The sequence below is a fragment of the Monodelphis domestica genome, chromosome 2 (assembly GCF_027887165.1).
Source record: "Monodelphis domestica isolate mMonDom1 chromosome 2, mMonDom1.pri, whole genome shotgun sequence".
In the NCBI taxonomy this organism is placed as follows: Eukaryota; Metazoa; Chordata; class Mammalia; order Didelphimorphia; family Didelphidae; genus Monodelphis; species Monodelphis domestica.
Window position 1 is genome coordinate 293,089,467 of NC_077228.1, and position 19,533 is coordinate 293,108,999.

Here is a 19,533-nt window from a genome sequence, read left to right on the forward strand (position 1 = left end):
TTATTTATTTAGACTGTTTCCACAGTTACATGATTCATGATTTTTCCCACCTCTCTTCTCCCTCTCCCTCCCCCGAGCTGACAAGCAGTTCCACTGGATTGTACATGTATCATTGTTCAAAATGTATTTACATATTATTTATATTTGCAATAGTAATTCCATAATGCCAAAACCCTAATTATATCCCCATTGAACTATATGATCAATCATATGTTTTTGATCTGTTTTTCTGTTCCCACAGTTCTTTCTCTGGATGTGGATAGAGTTCTTTCTCATAACTCTGAATTGTCCTGGGTCATTGCATCTGCTGCTAGTAGGAAAGTCTGTTACCTTCAGTTGTGCCACAATGGATCAGTCTCTCAGACTTTCTTCTCCTTTTGCTCTGAATCAATTCTGAGAGGTCTTTCCAGTTCATTATTCCAGGGGACAGCTGGGTAGCTCAGTGGATTGAGAGCCAGGTCTAGAGATGGGGGGTCCTCAGTTCAAATCTGGTTTCAGACACTTCCCATTGTGTGACCTTGGGCAAGTCATTTAACCCCATAGCCTATCCCATACCACTCTCTGACTTGGAACCAATACACAGTATTGATTCTAAGACAGAAGGTAAGAGTTAAAAAAAAATAGTATTCCATCACCATAAGATACCACAGTTATTCAGCCATTCCACAGTTGATGAACACCCCCTTGTTTTCCAATTTTTTGCCATCAGAAAGTGCACAGCTATAAGTATTTTTGTACAAGTACTTTTCCTTATTAACTCTTTATAGTACAAACCCAGCACTCCTGTGGCTGGGTCAAAGGACAGGCAATCTTTGAAACACTCTTGGACATAATTCCAAATTTGCGTTTCAGAATTGTTGGGTCAATTCACAACTCCACCAGCAGCTTATTAGTGTCCTAATTTTGCCACTTCCCCTCCAACATTTATGACTTTCCTTGGCCTCCATATTGGCCAATCTCCTAGGTGTGAGGTGGTACCTCAAAGTTGTTTTGATTTGCATTTCTCTAATCAGGAGGCATTTAGAACACTTTTTCATGTGATTATTAATAATTTTGATTTGTTCTTCTGAAAACTGCCTATTATTTTCAGATAAAGAAATAAAAGCTATCAATAACATTGATAGTTATATTTTAGATGGTAAGATGACAATGATTATCAAAGAGTAGAGGGCAAGAAAACAAGATTTAGTAATCAAGACTCTCTCTCCCTCTCTCTCTCCCTCTCTCTCCCTCCCCCCCCTCTCTCTCTCTCTCCCTCTCTCTCTCTCCCTCTCTCCCTCTCCCTCCCTCCCTCCCTCCCTCTCTCTCTCTCTCCCTCTCCTTCCCTCCCTTCCTCCTTCCCTCTCCCCTCCCAACATCTTGCCTTGGTATTTTCATGTGTCTGGCCTAGATTGTTTCTACCCAAACCCTCATTAGGCCACTCCCATAATGCATGTCTCCTTAGTGTCTCCTTAGTTCCCATGGCCCACTCCTTTGTTCTATTTTGTCTACCCACGAGTATGGTGATATACCTTGAATCAACATAACCCACAGATATTCTCCTTGTGTAATCATACTCTGGTATTCCTTATTCTGATCATAACTTTTTGGTCATTCCATGTTTTCCTTCACTTTGTGATTCCTAGACCTAGTCTTCATTTTCACTGTGATCTCCTAATCCTCTAGCCTTCGATTCTTTCCAAGGGTATCATCAACCCTAAGACTCTTTGTTGCCAGGGCTACTGAGAGAGTTATGCAGCTCTCCCAGGGTTAGATAACTAGTCTTTTTGACTCCAAAGCAAGCTTCCATTTCTATGCCCTTTTGCTTCTTAATATATCTGGTATATCTCATCTTTTCTCTTCTCTCTTTTTAAAATCTATTACTACACCTATGCGAGAACCAAAAAGGAAGAGAAATTGAGATGGATGACTAATTTCACTTCTTTATTTATTTATGCTAGGGTAGGGTAAGGAGAGAAGGAATTGTCAAATGTGCCAGTACTGGCATGGTGTAATGGGGAAATCAATCCCTGATCTTTGTAGTGTTTTTGTTTGTTTGTTTGTTTGTTTTTTTGCTTTTTAATTTAATGAAACACCTCTGAAAATTATGTCTACTTAAGGAACCTGCAAAATTTGTGTAGATCTAATAAAAATCTGAGCTTTTGCTTTAAACCTTTTTTTTTTTAAACCCCTACCTTAAACCTTTTTTTTAAAAGCATTCTTGAAGCATTTATTTTTGGGTTCCATTAACTTGGTAGCTAAATGAATTAAAAATTGAAAAATTAATTCTTGCTATGATGATATGAAATCTACATACTTTTGAATATAGATTATATTTGCTTTATGCTACCAGTTATTGTTAGAATTCTCACCTTCTTGAAATTTCATTGTTATACATGGCTTTTTAAAGAAATGCTCATATCATCTCAAGAGATGAAATGGTACTTGGAAATTGAGAATTCAGAATGCAGAGGGTTTTTTACTCCACTAGTTTCATGATTATTGACTTGAAAGTAGGACAGTCTTTTTTATTCTATTCTTTCCTATTTTTGTTGGCTTATCTATCTAAATTTGAAATCACTAACTGAATTTTGATGAAGATAAGATCATTCAGTTGGCAAAGTCTCACTTTGTAATTTTTAGGAGCTCTCCAGTTGAGTAAGTTTTTCCAGTTCTGATAAAAGGTAGAATTGTTAAAACTTTTAATAAAAAATGTCAAGTACTAATATACTTTTTACTATTTTGTTTGAACAGAAACCAAAGAAGCCACCACCCCCTTCCAAGGGACCAGGTATGTCAAAACAAACAAAAAAAAAATCATTCTTTTTCATCTTTTATAGTGTAAAAGACAAAAGGCATAGTATATGTATTTTTTAAATCGTTATTTCTATTCTTCTCATTAAAATAACATGTTTTCTAACAGAATCAATAAATCTCTGAAAAGTATGTAGAAAATTTGTAGCCTTTTATAGATAATTTTAAAATTTGCCTGACCATCTGCTACCACCAAACTTTCTCTACTGTGCATGTTCTTTCTTGGTGATATGATGACCCCTTCTGAACAACACTAGTGGATACTCTCTGCCTTATGGAATTTTTCCTGTAATACTTTGTCTTATATCTTTTTATATCAAGTTCTGTCATAATAGTTCTAAAAACGATGCCAAACAGAATATTAAGTAGCACTAGGCATATCTTCTATTTTAGGAACAACATAATTGTGAAATTCTTCTTTATGTCTCTTGCTGCCCCTTTCTGCTCTTATTTCATATATCTTCTCCATCCTTACTCCCACTCCACAACCCCCTTTAGACATTCCATATCTTTTATTTTTATTTATTTTTTTTTTTAAATTTTAAACATTATTTTATTTGGTCATTTCCAAACATTATTCACTGGAAACAAAGATCATTTTCTTTTCCTCTCCGCCCCCCCTCCCACCACCTTTCCCTCTCCCATAGCCGACGCACGATTCCACTGGTTATCCCATGTGTTCTTGACTCGAACCCATTTCCCTGTTGTTCGTATTTGCATTAGAGTGTTCATTTAGAGTCTCTCCTCAGTCATATCCCCTCAACCCCTGTAGTCAAGCAGTTGCTTTTCATCAGTATTTTTATTCCCACAGTTTATCCTCTGCTTTTGGATAGTATTTTTTAGATCCCTGCAGATTATTCAGGGACACTGCATTGCCACTAATGGAGAAGTCCATCACCTTCGATTGTACCACAATGTATCAGTCTCTGTGTACAGTGTTTTCCTGGTTCTGCTCCTTTCGCTCTGCATCACTTCCTGGAGGTTGTTCCAGTCTCCATGGAATTTCTCCACTTTATTATTCCTTTTAGCACAATAGTATTCCATCACCAGCATATACCACAATTTGTTCAGCCATTCCCCAATTGATGGGCATCCCGTCATTTTCCAATTTTGGGCCACCACAAAGAGTGCAGCTATGAATATTCTTGTATAAGTCTTTTTCCTTGTTATCTCTTTGCGGTACAAACCCAGCAGTGATATAGCTGGATCAAAGGGTAGACAGTCTTTTATCACCCTTTGGGCATAGTTCCAAATTGGCCTCCAGAATGGCTGGATCAGTTCACAACTCTACCAGCAATGAATTAATGTCCCCACTTTGCCACATCCCCTCCAGCATTCATTACTTTCCATAGCTGTCATGTTAGCCAATCTGCTAGGTGTGAGGTTGCGAGAGATGCAAGATTTGCATCTCTCTGATTATAAGAGATGTAGAGCACTTTTTCATGTGCTTATTAATAGTTTTGATTTCTTTGGCTGAGAACTGCCTGTTCATGTCCCTTGCCCGTTTATCAATTGGAGAATGGCTTGATTTTTTGTACAATTGATTTAGTTCTTTGTAAATTTGAGTAATTAAACCTTTGTCAGAGGTTTTTATGAAGATTGTTTCCCAATTTGTTGCTACCCTTCTGATTTTGGTTACATTGGTTTTGTTTGTACAAAACCTTTTTAATTTGATGTATTCCAGATTATTTATTTTGTATTTTGTAACTCTTTCTAAGTCTTACTTGGTTTTGAAGTCTTTCCCTTCCCAAAGGTCTGACATGTATGCTATTCTGTGTTCGCCTAATTTTCTTATAGTTTCCTTCTTTATGTTCAAATCATTCACCCATTTTGAATTTATCTTGGTATAGGGTGTGAGGTGTTGATCTAAACCTACTCTTTCCCACACTGTCCTCCAATTTTCCCAGCAGTTTTTATGAAATAGTGGATTTTTGTCCCAAAAGCTGGGATCTTTGGGTTTGTCATATACTGTCTTGCTGAGGTCTCTTGTCCCCACTCTATTCCACTGATCCTCCTTTCTGTCTCTTAGCCAGTACCAGATTGTTTTGATGACCGCTGCTTTATAATATAGTCTGAGATCTGGGACTGCAAGGCCCCCTTCCTTTGTATTTTTTTTTTCATTATTTCCCTGGATATCCTTGATCTTTTTTGTTCTTCCAAATGAACTTTGTTATGTTTTTTTCTAAATCAGTAAAAGAAATTTTTGGAAGTTCCATGGGTATGGCACTAAATAGATAGATGAGTTTGGGTAGGATGGTCATTTTTATTATATTGGCTCGCCCTACCCATGAGCAGTTAATAATGTTCTTCCAATTGTTCAAGTCTAGTTTTAGTTGTGTGGAAAGTGTTTTGTAGTTGTGTTCATATAGTTCCTGTGTTTTTCTCGGCAGATAGATTCCTAAGTATTTTATTTTGTCTAAGGTAATTTTGAATGGGATTTCTCTTTCTAGTTCTTGCTGCTGAGCTGTGTTGGAATTATATAGAAATGCTGATGACTTATGTGGATTTATTTTGTATCCTGCAACTTTGCTAAAGTTGTTGATTATTTCGATTAGCTTTTTGGTTGAATCTCTAGGATTCTTTAAGTAGACCATCATGTCATCTGCAAAGATCGATAATTTGGTCTCCTCCTTGCCTATTTTAATGCCTTCAATTTCTTTTTCTTCTCTAATTGCTACTGCTAGTGTTTCTAATACAATGTCAAATAATAGAGGTGATAATGGGCATCCTTGTTTCACCCCTGATCTTAATGGGAATGGATTTAGTTTATCCCCATTGCAGATGATATTAGTTGATGGTTTTAGATATATACTGTTTATTATTTTTAGGAATGACCCTTCTATTCCTATGCTTTCTAGTGTTTTTAGTAGGAATGGGTGTTGTATTTTATCAAAGGCTTTTTCTGCATCTATTGAGATAATCATGTGGTTCTTGTTGGTTTGCTTGTTGATGTGGTCAATTATGTGGATAGTTTTCCTAATATTGAACCAGCCCTGCATCCCTGGTATAAATCCTACTTGATCATAGTGGATGACCCTTCTGATCACTTGCTGGAGTCTTTTTGCTAGTATCCTATTTAAGATTTTTGCATCTGTATTCATTAGGGAGATTGGTCTATAATTTTCTTTCTCTGTTTTTGGCCTGCCTGGCTTTGGAATTAGTACCATGTTTGTGTCATAAAAGGAGTTTGGTAGAACTCCCTCTTTGCTTATTATGTCAAATAGTTTGTATAGTATTGGAGTTAGCTGTTCTTTGAATGTTTGATAGAATTCACCATTCTGTATCTTTTAACAAACAGGAATGGTTCTGATATCTTCCTTTAAAATTTGAAATTAGTAAACCTTTATATGTATTTTATAACATTTTAAACATAGTAGAGTGTTGAGTGTGAATATTGACCTACATTTCAATTTTAGCTCTTCTACTTGGTAATAATACTAACAAAACATATGGTCAACATAAAGACCCTCTTTAGGGACAACACTATAAAGTTGGCTATGCAAGTACCATTGTTACTATTTTATAAATGAGAAAACTGAAGGATTAAATGACTTCTCCACCTCTTGTATGTCTGAGCCAGGAATCTAACTCATATTTCATGATTCTAGGTACTTGTTCTATCTACTGTTTCACACAATTTATGCAATCTTTGACAAATCACTTCTCTTCTGGGTCTCTATTTTCTTGTCTTTGAAATAAGTGGATTGCACTTGGTGAACTCTCTTACAACTTTAAGATGCTATGATTTATAAATGTTCTGTAATAGCTGTTGTCTCCTGTAAGAGAAATTCTGGATAGCCAGGAGATTGGGAGTGGTGGTGGACAATTAATTCCTTTGTGTCTAGAACTTTCTCCTTGTCCTTAAAATCATACATTTTCTAAAAGGCTAGCCTGCTACATAAAGAATAATAGAAATTTTGAGGTAGGCAAAACTTTATAGGTAACTTAATTGATCCACTTAATTTTGCCTTTATTTTACAGTCTTATGGGAGGTTTGGGTCAAGAAATGGTTGTCACTTTCTTGCTAAATGCCACAATATTTCTTCTTTGTCAAAGAGGAGCTCTTATTGTAATCTACTTCTTAGAAGCTAATGGGAGTGAGGACTAAATCATAGAATCACTGTGCTTGTTGCAGCACTGAAACTTGGTCATCCTTGCTTTCTAGCTTGATCACAGATCTTTTGTCTAGCAGATCTTTCCTTTCAGTTTGGGCCTGTCTGCCCCAAGACTTCCATTTGCCAACAATACATAGACTAGTTTTTGTATTTCCTTGTTTTCTATCATTACTTAGTGAGGAGAATTTACTCCATTAGCTACTATCACCCTTGTAGAGTTGATGATCAAGCCTGAGCTAATGACTAACCTTAAGTCAGTTGCTGCTTGGCTTTGTGGGACTGGGTTAAGTGGAACTAAGAACAAAGAAGGTATAGAGAAAGTGAGGCATGGGGAGTTGTGAGGATTAAGGAGATGGAAATCAGAAAAGGGAATCTGGACCAAAGGAAAGTTAGAATAGAAAGGAAAATACTAATGATATAATTGTACTGGCAGCATTTATGATATGTCTGCACAGGCAGACAAAGACAGGGAATCTTAGCCCTGCATCATGCAAGGCTAGGGGGAACATGAAGATTTGATTCAAGATGAGATTGCCTTAAAACATGTCATTCATTTTAGTTTATATTATTCTCAGTCTTATGATTTGTTTGCTTATGCAATAAACAAGCTTTTCTGGCATAGTAAAGAGAGAACTTGGATGTGAAATAGGGGGTAGATCAAGACCACTTAACTATTTTTTTGCTAAGCTTGGTTCCTCCCTAAGTATTATTTCTTAATATGACTGGATTAGGTTTTAGTTGGTGTGTTAAAAACTCAATTTTAATAGTTGTTCATCCAGAACTTATGAGGCTCTGTAGAACTTATCACAATAACAACTTAATAGAACTAATGTATGACTCAGAATGATAGTTTATTAATTTACAATATGAAATTAAGTATTTCACTTAATAAAACTTGTGGTTTGGATTAGATAGTCTTTGAGTCCTTTAATTTTCTTGATACTATGAACCACTTAAAAAAAGATTCTAAAAAATGGTTTCATAAAGTAGGCTTCTTAGAATCTAAGGAAATGGAAATTGTTATAGTTAGTTTTGAATGGTAAATTTCAAGCTATATTCTAGAAGTCTTTGTTATTCAAATTTTATTTGGATGATTTGTCATCATGTCTTTTCATTCAAATTGTCTTAGTGTTACTACATCTAATCTTCTTTATATAGATTAGCAAGGATTAATGAGACTAAGGTTAAGCCATTAATTTACAGTGTTAGAAACTTGGGTGCCTAGAAACTGAATTCTTCAGAAGGTACCCTGATTCATTTTTTAAGTTCTGATTTCAAATTAATTTCTTAGAATTATTTCTTCTCTTTTTTTCTTCTTTCTTTTTCTTAGAATTATTAGCATGTAGAGAAATATTGTTCCTTAGATTCCCTCTGAATAAACCTCTAATGATGTACATGAATAGTGAAACTCAATTCTGAAGAACAAGTTTTGAATTATTATGGAATCAGGTTGCTTAAAAACTGGAAGAAACTTTAGTGATCAGCTTGTCCAATGACTATTATATGTACAAGGAAACAGACTTTTGACTTTTAAATTAAAACTTTTAAGTAAGTTACTTTAGTGCATCTAAATTTATAATTGGAACTTGACTTTATTAATTATTAGTTGAATTGTAAATTTCTCCATAGTTCTTCCACTTCTGAATCTTGCAGTTCTTAGGCTTTATGAAGCCTTATCAGACAGAGCTGATGCAAACTTACAACTAACCGATAGCATTAGAATGAGATTAAACTTGATATATAATCTAGGTAAAACCCAGTATGAAAGTGGGTAGGTGTAAAGATGAATTTAGAGTTGTGACTTAAAATCTAGATTTAATTGGTCGCCAGGGGAAATCCCAAATAAAATACCCAAGTCAGTCTGGTATTTTTATGGTAATTTAATTAATATAGAGGGAAGGAATTAAGGAGAGGGAAGGAAGGGGATACAGGATTTCTCCCGTATGGCCTGTGCCAGGGGAAATTTAAAGATTCCTGCCTCTAGGTCTCTGAAGAAGATTAGAGGTTTCTAAGAGGATAAAGTTGGAAAGTAAATGAGGAAAACTCAGCCAGAAACTCACCACCAAACCGAACAATAGCTTGTAGTCACGCGAAGATGCTGAAAGGCTCAGCAAGCTCCTCTCAGCTAACTCTCCACCGCCAATAAGAGAAAGAGAGTGTTTCCAATCAAGATCCTCCCAGAGACAGCAATGGAACCAAATATATAGACCTTTCACCCTTGTGTCTCCTCCTCTAAATGCCCATTCCTATTTCTCATCTTCTTTTTATTAGATTATATCTTTAGAGTTACTTCACACTTCTTTGTTAAGATCACCTTTTGTTGGTTACTTGACCTTTTTGTGATTAATTTAACCTTTATAGTTACTTAACACCTTTTTGTATTAGGATACTAAAAATAGATCTAGATTAAAGTTCTAGTTTCACTATAAGGTGAGAACTAAGTACCTTCATTGTTCAATCAGGAGATGACAACTTTATCTTCCCCTAAAGTTAAGGTTTAAGTAGGGTGGAGTAATTTAAAGTTTATAGTAGGCAGGACCACCAGATTCCCATCTAACTTCTTTGCAACTTTTAGTCTTCAACTAAGATCAATAATTGTTTGTCAGAGTTGGTGAGAGGAAAAGTGAATTGGCTGAGGTTATTGAACTAGTTAATGGCAGTCAGTCCTAGAGAGAACTTGGGTATTCTGCCTTATTGTTTAATGATATTCATTTATGCATCTGTTCAGTTATTAGCTCAACTCTTATTTTAGTTGTAGGATATAGGAAGAATCATTATGCTTTACTGTTATAAACAGTCAAAGAAATGTTCTAGTGCTTTTGTTTTTCTTTTAGCTCCAAAGCCTGAGCCTTTAGGGAAGAAACATTTTTCTTCTAGGTTTGATGAAAAGGGTAAGTTTATTCTTTGCTGGAAAAAATAGCTTACTACTGCAAGGATGTATAATTTCATTAGTGTTGGAATATTTATGATTGGGAAAGCTTAAGAGAATAGAACATTGATCTACACCACAAAACTACTCTCTTCAAAATGTTAGACAACTTCATCCTGCTTATTGATATTCCCTTAAGCTATAACTTCCCCATTCTACACAGTCTGTTCAACTCCCATGACTTCTCCACATTCAACTATACACAGGGATGGTTGTACTCTTGTTCTTGCTGTCGTGTACAAGTATTTACCATGATCTACAATTTCTCAACCTTTCAGTGCTTTCGTGGGCAGTCACCCTTACTGAGACTATTGTTTTTCAGTTGTTTCAGTCATGTCTAAATCTTTATGACTTCATTTTGGTTTTTTGTTTTGTTTTGTTTTTGGCAAAGATACTGGAATGGTTTGCCATTTCCTTCTTCAGCCCATGTAACCAATGAGGAAACTGAGGCAAACAGGGTTAAGTGACTTGCCCAGTGTCACACAGCTAGTGATAAGTATATGAGGCCAGATCTGAACTCAAGAGAATGAGTCTTCTTAAGTCCAGACCCAGCACTGTATCCACTGTGCCACCTTGCTACTCTGACTGTATACTGTTTTGATTCCCATCATTGACCTCTTGGCGAAACAGTTTAGCTCTATACTACCATCTGCTCTTGAATCCCTTGCTCTCCTTGTCCAAACTTTTTTTGTTTGTTTGTTTGTTTGTCTTATTTAATTAATTAATTTAGGCTATTTTTCCATGGTTACAAGATTCATGTTTTTCCCCAGCCCTCCCCAAGCCCCCTTTCATAGTCAACACGCAATTCCTCAGGATTTTACATGTGTCATTGATCAAGACCCATTTTAATACCATTGATATTTGTACTAGTGTGATCATTTAGCAAATTCCAACTCTTAAATTATTCTCTGCCTCCTTTGCTACTATTTAAGTGCTGTTGAATACAACTAGAAGTCTCAAATTTGGGCTGAGTCAACCATAAAATTATGCTATTTTATTTTAGCTGGGCCTCCTCCCTTAAACAAGATAGTTTTTCTGCTTTCTAATTGCATCTCTATTTCATGTACCATTCCAATATCAAACCTTCTCTACTTATATCTTCCACAGCACATCCTCTTTTCCCTCCCTTCTCAGAGAAACTCTTTTAATACTTCACCGAAAAACTTGAGGCCATTTACCCTAAGTTCCTTCTTTTCCCCATCTTTTCATTGATTTAATTTTTATTTGTCTCTTCCTTGTCTTAATTTCTGACAAAGAGATGACTCCTCTCCTTGTTAAGCCAGCCCTTCTATGTCTAACCTTGATCTCATCTTCTCCTGTCTTCTGCAGAAGATTGCACACTTTATCAATATTCATTATTTCATTATGTTGTTTTTTTCACTACTGCCTACCATACATTCATTTCCCCCCATTTCTTTAAAAACCCTCATTAAAATCTTCCTAGTTAGAATTCTATATATTTCTTCCCCTTCTTAGCTAAAATTCTTCTATTCTGGTTTTCTTTTAAATCTCTTACAGTGTCTTTCAAACCTAATTATTCAACTAAAAACATTTTTCAAAGTTACTATTGATCTCCTAATTGCTGAGGAGACTGCTGAGGTCTTTTCTCAATTATCATCCTTCCTGTGATCTCTCTATTATTTGACCCTTCTTCTCCTTTTGAATATCTCCTCTATATTTTTAAGGCACTCTTCCTTCTTGATTCTCTTACCTGTCTAATTATTCCTTCTTTGTCTTGTTTTAAGGAGATTTATTCATGTCATGCCCATTAACTTAGCTATATATCCAGCCTCTGGCACTTTTATTTTCATTCCATATTCTCTCCCATGGTTCTCTAAACTAAGTTTCATTAAGATTAGCCAGTCTAGTGTTCTAGGCTCATAACTGGGGAAAAATTTAAGAAATTCATAGGCCATTTAGACACAGCCATTAGTTTAGGTGGACACCACTTCCCTTGTAGCCATAAGGAGATAGTGAAATAAGAAAGGTGCATTGCTGCATGGCATCTCTTTATATCCTTAGGCAGCCAGGAACCTATATCAGTAGCTTAACCTTTAGCTCCACGGACTAATTAAGTATATGGGATGGCTTTCTTGATTTTTTTAGGGAAAGACTAGCCTAATTTACCTGAAGCAGATATACCTCTTACCATATCCTACCCCTAAGTGATATGGTTCTAAAAGTCTCCTATGATATTTTCCACTTTTTAAATATCCTTAGGATCTTTTTTACTAGGCATCTCTGACTTTGGGAAAGTAAGAAGCCTGGAATAGGAAGTATTAGAAGTGGAAAAGAAAAACCTAAACCAAAAGATGCCAAGATATAATATAAGAAAATTAGTAAAGGCCACACTAGAAGAGAATTAGTATATAGAGAAGAAAAAGTGATTATTGAGGACATTGGATACCATAATTTGTTGTCTTTGTCTGCCCAGTCTGGAAAGGACCAACTTTTTGTTCTTCATAATCTATTTCATGTGAACCGTCAGTGGCACAGCACAGAAGATGATATACACACTTGCTGACCCTTACTATGAGTCAGGATCAGTTATAGTAAATTAATCAAGAGGGTCTTCACCTTTTTCCTTCTAATCAGGTCAAGGGTCATTACCAATACATTCTTGGTTCTTACTTTTAACTCACAAACCAGAAATGCTTCCCTTTTTTGTCTGCTTGGAATCCCTGGAAGGGAGAAAGTGATACTGTATTTGTACCTTTATAGGTCTCAACAGACATATTTCCCACTTTCTCTGTAAAAGTACAATCTAGTTATGCAAATAGATGTTTTCATCTCCTTCTTGTTGTTAGAAAGTAAGGCACTTCCTAATGATTCAACTTTGAGTTGAAGGCAGTTATGGAATTTATACCCTGTGGTGTATTAGTAGCAATGTGGGGGCCTTATCACTTCAATTAAAGGTACTATAAGCCAGAGATTTATGATTGCCCTTCTTGCATTTCTACAATTATTTTTTGATATTGACCTCCGCTCTCAACCATTGAGGCTGCTAATGCCTACAAATCAACCATCATCAGGAATGACTTCAGCAGTCAGTGTGATAGCATTTAAGCTACCAAGTGTCATCTGCCTTTCCCCACTGGCCACGAAGTACATCTATACTGTATAATGTCTCTTGAGGTAACTAGTATTGGCAAGCCAAGCCAAAGGTTGCTGATCATTTTCTCATATAGCTGAAAAGCTAATGTGTAACTATAAGAGAAATTTCATGTAGTCTACATAGCTCATTGCCTGAGGTGTACCTAGATCTCTCAACCTCCAACTCCCTAGTTCTTACCTCCAAGATTAGAAACATCCATTGCAACATTGCTGTTCATTTACCTCTGCTCAAGGAAAAAATTGAAGAAGTTGTGGCTAGAGAACTGCTGCCAAGACCTAAATTTGTCTAGGCAGCATTTAAGTTTGAAGCCACTGTATGCTTTCAGTTGCAGAGGAGAGTTATTTTTTTTTTCAGTCTCAAGAGGTTCCACAGTATATAAGGTGGTGAAGTGGTATAGTGAGTGGAAAGAGCCACTGGAGTTGGAAAACTTGTGGTTAAATTGACTTAAGATACTTTAATAGACATTTGATTCTGGGCAAGTCATTTCAGTTGCTTCTATTTCAGTTTCTTTAGCTGTAAAATGGATATAACAATAATGCCTACTTCCTTCCCCTGGTGGTTGTGAGGGTAAAATAAGCTCATATTTCTAAAGCATTTTGCAAATCTTTTAAATCTTTTTTTTCTATGTAAATTCTAGTTATTCTTGAGCTTGTTACATTTGATGAAAAACATAAAAACAACAAAATGGAGATGTGGCAGCACAAAACAGAATCTGATTGTTCCTTTTGATTCTCACAATAAACCATTTTAGCAGAAGAGCTAAAGCATAACCAACAAGCTTCTAACCCATTGGTTTGTTAAGGGGATGTATCCTACTAGAATGGGTGGAAAAAACTCTTTGTTCCCATTGGTCATGAAAGCTGCTCATGCAAGCTTTCCCTAAAATGTTAGAGCTTAGAATTGAAAGATGCCAGAATCATTCATTGTATCCTAGTCTTCCCACTGGAGTCAGAGAGACTAGAGGAGAAACTGGGAAAAGAGAAGAGGGGGGAGGAGCGAGAGGGAGATAACTGTGTGCTAATGTCTCATTCAAATGGAAAATACCATTCATTTCTTATATCATTTGTTTTTGAAAAAGAAGGGTGAAGAAGAGTAGTTTTAGAACTACTAGATCTCCCCTAGTCTACCCAGCAGTTTAGTAACTTTGACCAATACCACACAACCAGTACTTAACAGAGGTGGGACTTACATCCATTTCTATCTGGCTTCAAGGCTGATTATCTGCTGCATTATACTGCCTCTTGTGTTTGAAGCTGTAAAAAATAAGTTAAGATTTTAATCAGATTTATATATATTTGTTTCTGGAATGAAATCATTACTTCATAGTAGGCATTAGATATTTTATTCATATTTATTTAACATGATATTTTACTTGAAGATGACAAAAAGGGAATATGTAAGAAAATAGTGCTGGAACACAATTCAACCACAATTTTAAGTCTTAACTGAATTTTTTTTTGTACTGTACAAAATTAATTCTAAAGCATCTTATCCCCTACTTCTCTTCCCCACACACAAAGAAGGGATCAACTGACCAAAAAAATGTGTATAAATCATGTCTTTCATGTCTCTCAGTTCTTTCTCTGGCGGTGGACATTCACAAGTTAGTATTCAAATATTAATTCTGTAGCTATATGTAATGTTCCCTTGGTTCTCCTCATTTCACTCTTCATTATTTCATATAGGTCTCACAATCATATACCAAAACTTGTTCAGCCATTCCCCAACTGATGGCCCTCTCTTCAGTTTCCAGTTCTTTGCCACCACAAAGAGAATTTCTACAAATATTTTTGAACCTAAACATTCCTTTCCTTTTTCTCTGATCTCTTTAGAAAGTAAACTCAACAGTGATATTATTGGTTCTAACATTATTGGGTATACATAATTTTATAACTCTGGCCATTATTCTAGATTGCTCTACAAAATGGTTGGATCAATTTTCAGTTCCACATGTTAGTGTTCTGTTTTCCACATATCCTCTAACATTTTTCATACTGCCCTTTTATCATTTTAGTCAAACTTATAAGTGTGAGATGATATCTCTGAATCATTCTAAACAGTAATTTAGAGCATTTTCCCCCACATGCCTAAATATGGTAATTTCTTCATCCTCAAATTATCAATTGGGGGATAACTGAAAAGTGCTTTGTAAATTTGTAGCATTATTCTGATATGTCATGTATTCACTGAAACATGAAAACATTCTTGGTTTTTAGGTTGGGTTTTTTTTTGCGATTTTGATTCATTCCTTTCTTCATCTCAAATTGTCCACATCTTTTGACCACTTATCAATTGGGAGATAACTGAATTTTTAAAAAAATAAAATGTGTAGTTGAAAAGTGCTTTGTAAATTTGTAGCATTATTCTGATGTGTCATGTATTCACTGAAACATTAAAACATTCTTGGTTTTTATTTTTTTGTGTGTGTGATTTTGATTCATTTTTCAATCAGTTTCCTGTACAATCAGGCACCATAGCTTTATTAGAATTCTATCAAATTTGATACAAAGCTAGAAGTTCGAACTGACCTATTTGAATAAGTTACTAATTCAAATAAATGTGAAACAAATGGAGGAAAGAATATCAACAACACCTACAAATTTCTTACAGATAAATAATTTGTTTTAATGAGGAAATTAAAAGAGCTCTAGACCCCTTATTTCTATGCCTGATAGGCAGCCAAGAACAACACAAGTTTAGAATAAAATAAAATTTTACAAATAAGAATAGGAAATAATTATAAGCAATGTTATGTCACAAAAGATCAAAAAGCAATGAAACAAAGTTGGTCAGAGACTGACTAAGCAAAGTTATTTAAGGATGAAAGTGGGAGGACTACAAATGGATAAAAGATGAATATGGTATTTGTATAGCAAACTCTTTTCCCCATCAAAGACAATGGAAGACATCACATCTGAATTCTTAACATAAAATTTACAACTTGAAGAAATAGAAATTATATTGAAGTAAAGATGAGAGAAATCAAGCATATACAGAAGAAATCTATGTTGGCAATTACAGTTTTGAGCACATTAAAGGTTTGATTCTAGGGTAGCAAGAGAGGATAATACCAAGGGCATGTTAAACTGATTGGACTTGCTATATTATCACTTAAAAGAGTTAGGAAAAAATATTCATTGAATGATTAATATGTCTCTTTTACTACCTATATAAATTTTTAAATGAGAATCGTCCATATGTATAACAACTCATTGTTAAGGGTAATAAAAGAGAAGCATCAAGTAGGCTTTCAAAAATGATATTCCACAGCAGATCACATGTATCATATTTGATTAATAGATGTCAACAATACAAGATACCTTTTGTTCTTATTATTACTTTAATCACACCCCCTCCCCAAATAATTTGATTCAGTAGAGCAAGATACTACCTTAAAGGTTATCCTTTCATAAGGTATCTTCTTGTATGTGTCAAAATTATATTTGATTTCTTAAAAGGGGAAATAGAGCAAGAGAGCTCTTAATTTAATTAACACTATGGTCATTCAGATCAAGGGAAACATAAAAAAGGGAGGCACACTTCACAGAGGTACTCATTGCTGTGAAAGATACTTATCACTGTGGTGAAGGAAATCTAGCACATAGTCCAAGCTGAAAAAGGGTTCCCTATCTTTAAATGAATGTTTAAAAAAAGCACTTACTAAGCATTTATAATGTGTCAAGTTTAAGTACTGATTCAAATAGGACAAGTTGCAGATTCATATTCTCATTGGGTACATACATCTGCACATAAAGGAAGATATGGTGAGATATTCAAAATACTCTTCTTAGCAGATTTCACCATTCTAATAATATCATAGTAATACATATTAAGATATTGCAGAACCTCCTAAATTAAGTCTACAATCAATCTGAAGAATTTTGCCTATCCTCCCAGGAAAAAGTATGTCTGTGTACATATACATACACATACATTATATGTGTGTATAATTTGTATGTTATATAAATTATATATGTGGACGTATATATGTATGTATATTTGTGTGTATATGCCTTTATATAATTAAGTAGGTAAATAGAAAATATGTACAAGTACATGTAAGTTCTCAGAAAACCTATTATTGATTATGTTTCTTTTTTTATTTTAACTTTGTGTAGATGAAAAGTCAACTATGGAACAGAAACTTTCAAAGCCAGCTGCTCCCCAGGTACCACCCAAAAAACCTACACCTCCTAACAAATCCAACAATTTATTAAGATCCTCAGGGATGATGTACCCAAAGCGACCAGAAAAACCAGTTCCTCCACCACCACCACCTTCTATCTCTAAGTAAGCCATTTCATTTTAAATTAATTTTTCTGCCATTTACATTATTGAGTCCTTTTTTAAAAAGTAACTCTACTGATTTTGTTTTCTGTTTCGTTCTTAGCAAAATGTTAATCTTATTGAGCTTATCTTCCATGTTATAATGTAAATATTAATACCTTTGTGATAATATTGTTTACCATATTTATGATATACATATAAAGTTTTTTAGAACAGAAAGACTAAAAATAAATCTTGATTTTATTTTTATAAATTATCAATGCTTTTCAAATATTTTAGCTGTCAGAAAAAGCAAATTACTATACATAAATGCATATTTACTTTTTAAAGATTTATATTAACCTCACTAAATTAATATTAGCTCGATTTAAGTTTTCATTTTGGACATGTTAAATAATCATTCTGTCTCTCTGGTTCTTCATTTCAGGTTCAATGGGGAAGTTCCTACCTTCCTGCCAAAGACAGAAAATGAGCCAGTATTGAAACCAAAGTTAGATTCTGAACAAGTACCTACTAGACCAAAATCAATAGACCTAGATTCATATGTAATAAGAAGCTCTAAAGAGCTCGGTAAGTTAACAAAAAGAATAATCTTATCATTTTGAAAGCTGTGAATATATTTCTTATTAATCTCCTGACATATATAGATCTTTACATGTGATTTTAGTATAAAAAGTAAAGTGGAATTCAGGCTTTTTAACCATGTTCCTATTATATGTAGTCTGAAAAAGTGAAATTAAACTGAAGCTGAATGAATTAAATGATTTTAGATGATCCACTGTGTTTCTTAGCTGCAAGGGATTTTTTGAGAGCACTTCTCTTAAACCACTACAGCTATCCTAGAGAGAGTAGAGTTCAAACTGTTCTTAAAATACATTGAAAGAAATTCCACATTTTATTGGTCATTTCTTTCAGTGTTAAACACCATTATTAGCTTTAAGAAATACTATTTTGATTTCTCCCTGCTTTATTTTAGGATAGTTTCTTTTTACACTGTATCTTTGATTAAATATAAGCTAGAATAAAGACTTTTTATATATTTGAGAATATTGTTCATCACCTTTTCCTCATAAGTTGATACTTATTATTTATCTGTTTATTTTAGAGATAGGTCTTCAAACCTTGTTCATCTTTGTGACCCTGCTCTGTACATTTTTCCGGTCCTTTTCCATCCCTATTTAGTTTTGAGGTACAAAACTGGAAATTGAAATCTGGGATTTGTGTTTCACTAATATAGTTCTATCAGTCATATCACTGCTACCACTTTTTTATAGCACTTTGTACTTGTATGCTGCTTTTTACTTTTTCAAAGCATACCACAGATATTTTTTCTTCATTACAATCATATAACTAAAGTGATGGTGCTTTCACTTTTCATATAAGACAACAAAGGTATGGCATGATTTAGCCACTTAACCTGTTCATAACAATAATGTTTTAAGATATCATAAATCCATTCAGTCCTTTTTCTGCTACTGCTTCATCTGCCTTTTATATTTACTGACCTCAGTAAAAGTATGGTATATTATTGTTTTGTTTGTAAATTTGTGCATGTTGTTTTGTTTTGTAATACTATACTATACTATACTTGCTATCATAATTTGATTTTTTAAATTCTTAGACTATTCTCAAATAGTAACCTGATCCCTTCCTTTTAGTAACCATGCCCCGTGTGTTAAATGCTTGAAACCTTTGAATACTCCCAAGTTTACATTGTTCCCCCAAGGATTAGGCAAGACATATTAGGAATAGGTGTGATGTGATTTTATTGATATAGGGAACTTGAATGAAGAAACTACATCTACCAGTGAAAATTAGTTTGGTCACTGGAATTTATAATTTTTAGAGGATTACCTAGAACACTCGGGTTTTAGAAACGTAAACCCAGGGTATTTTCCAACAAAAGAATTTCCTTGCCTACTAACTTTTGATTTAAAATAGGAACTGCTTTCTTTTTCTTTTTCTTTTTTTTTAATATATATTTTTACCATGGCTTTTATGTTCTTTATGTAAGGAAATCTTATTCATTTATAATTTTGAAGTACATTGAAAGATAAATTTATAGTATTTTGATACTCAAACTCATAATCTAATTTTGAAGGTCAAGAAAGTATATAAATTAATTAAGGAATTTTGTTTACTTTTGGTTCAGAGAAGTGAACTTAATAGAGTCTCTGAGTATCTTTTATTTCTAATGTAACTTTTTCCCCTATTTTTTCAAATTCTGATGATTTGCTTGGGAAAGTATTCAGAGTCTACATAAGGTTTCTTGGTTAATTCTACCAAGTTAGTTA

General features: G+C 34.4%; 1 protein-coding gene across 12 annotated transcripts in view; it reads left to right on the forward strand.

Moving 5' to 3' along the window:
• CD2AP (CD2 associated protein) overlaps positions 1-19,533 on the forward strand; it is a 192,871-nt gene that overhangs the window by 127,982 nt on the left and 45,356 nt on the right. For all 12 annotated transcript variants that reach the window (XM_056818371.1, XM_007484044.3, XM_056818369.1 and 9 more), the window contains 3 exons: positions 2,734-2,770; positions 17,071-17,242; positions 17,667-17,809. In XM_056818371.1, coding sequence (XP_056674349.1) covers positions 2,734-2,770; positions 17,071-17,242; positions 17,667-17,809 — 352 coding nt within the window. The remainder of the gene's footprint in view (positions 1-2,733; positions 2,771-17,070; positions 17,243-17,666; positions 17,810-19,533) is intronic.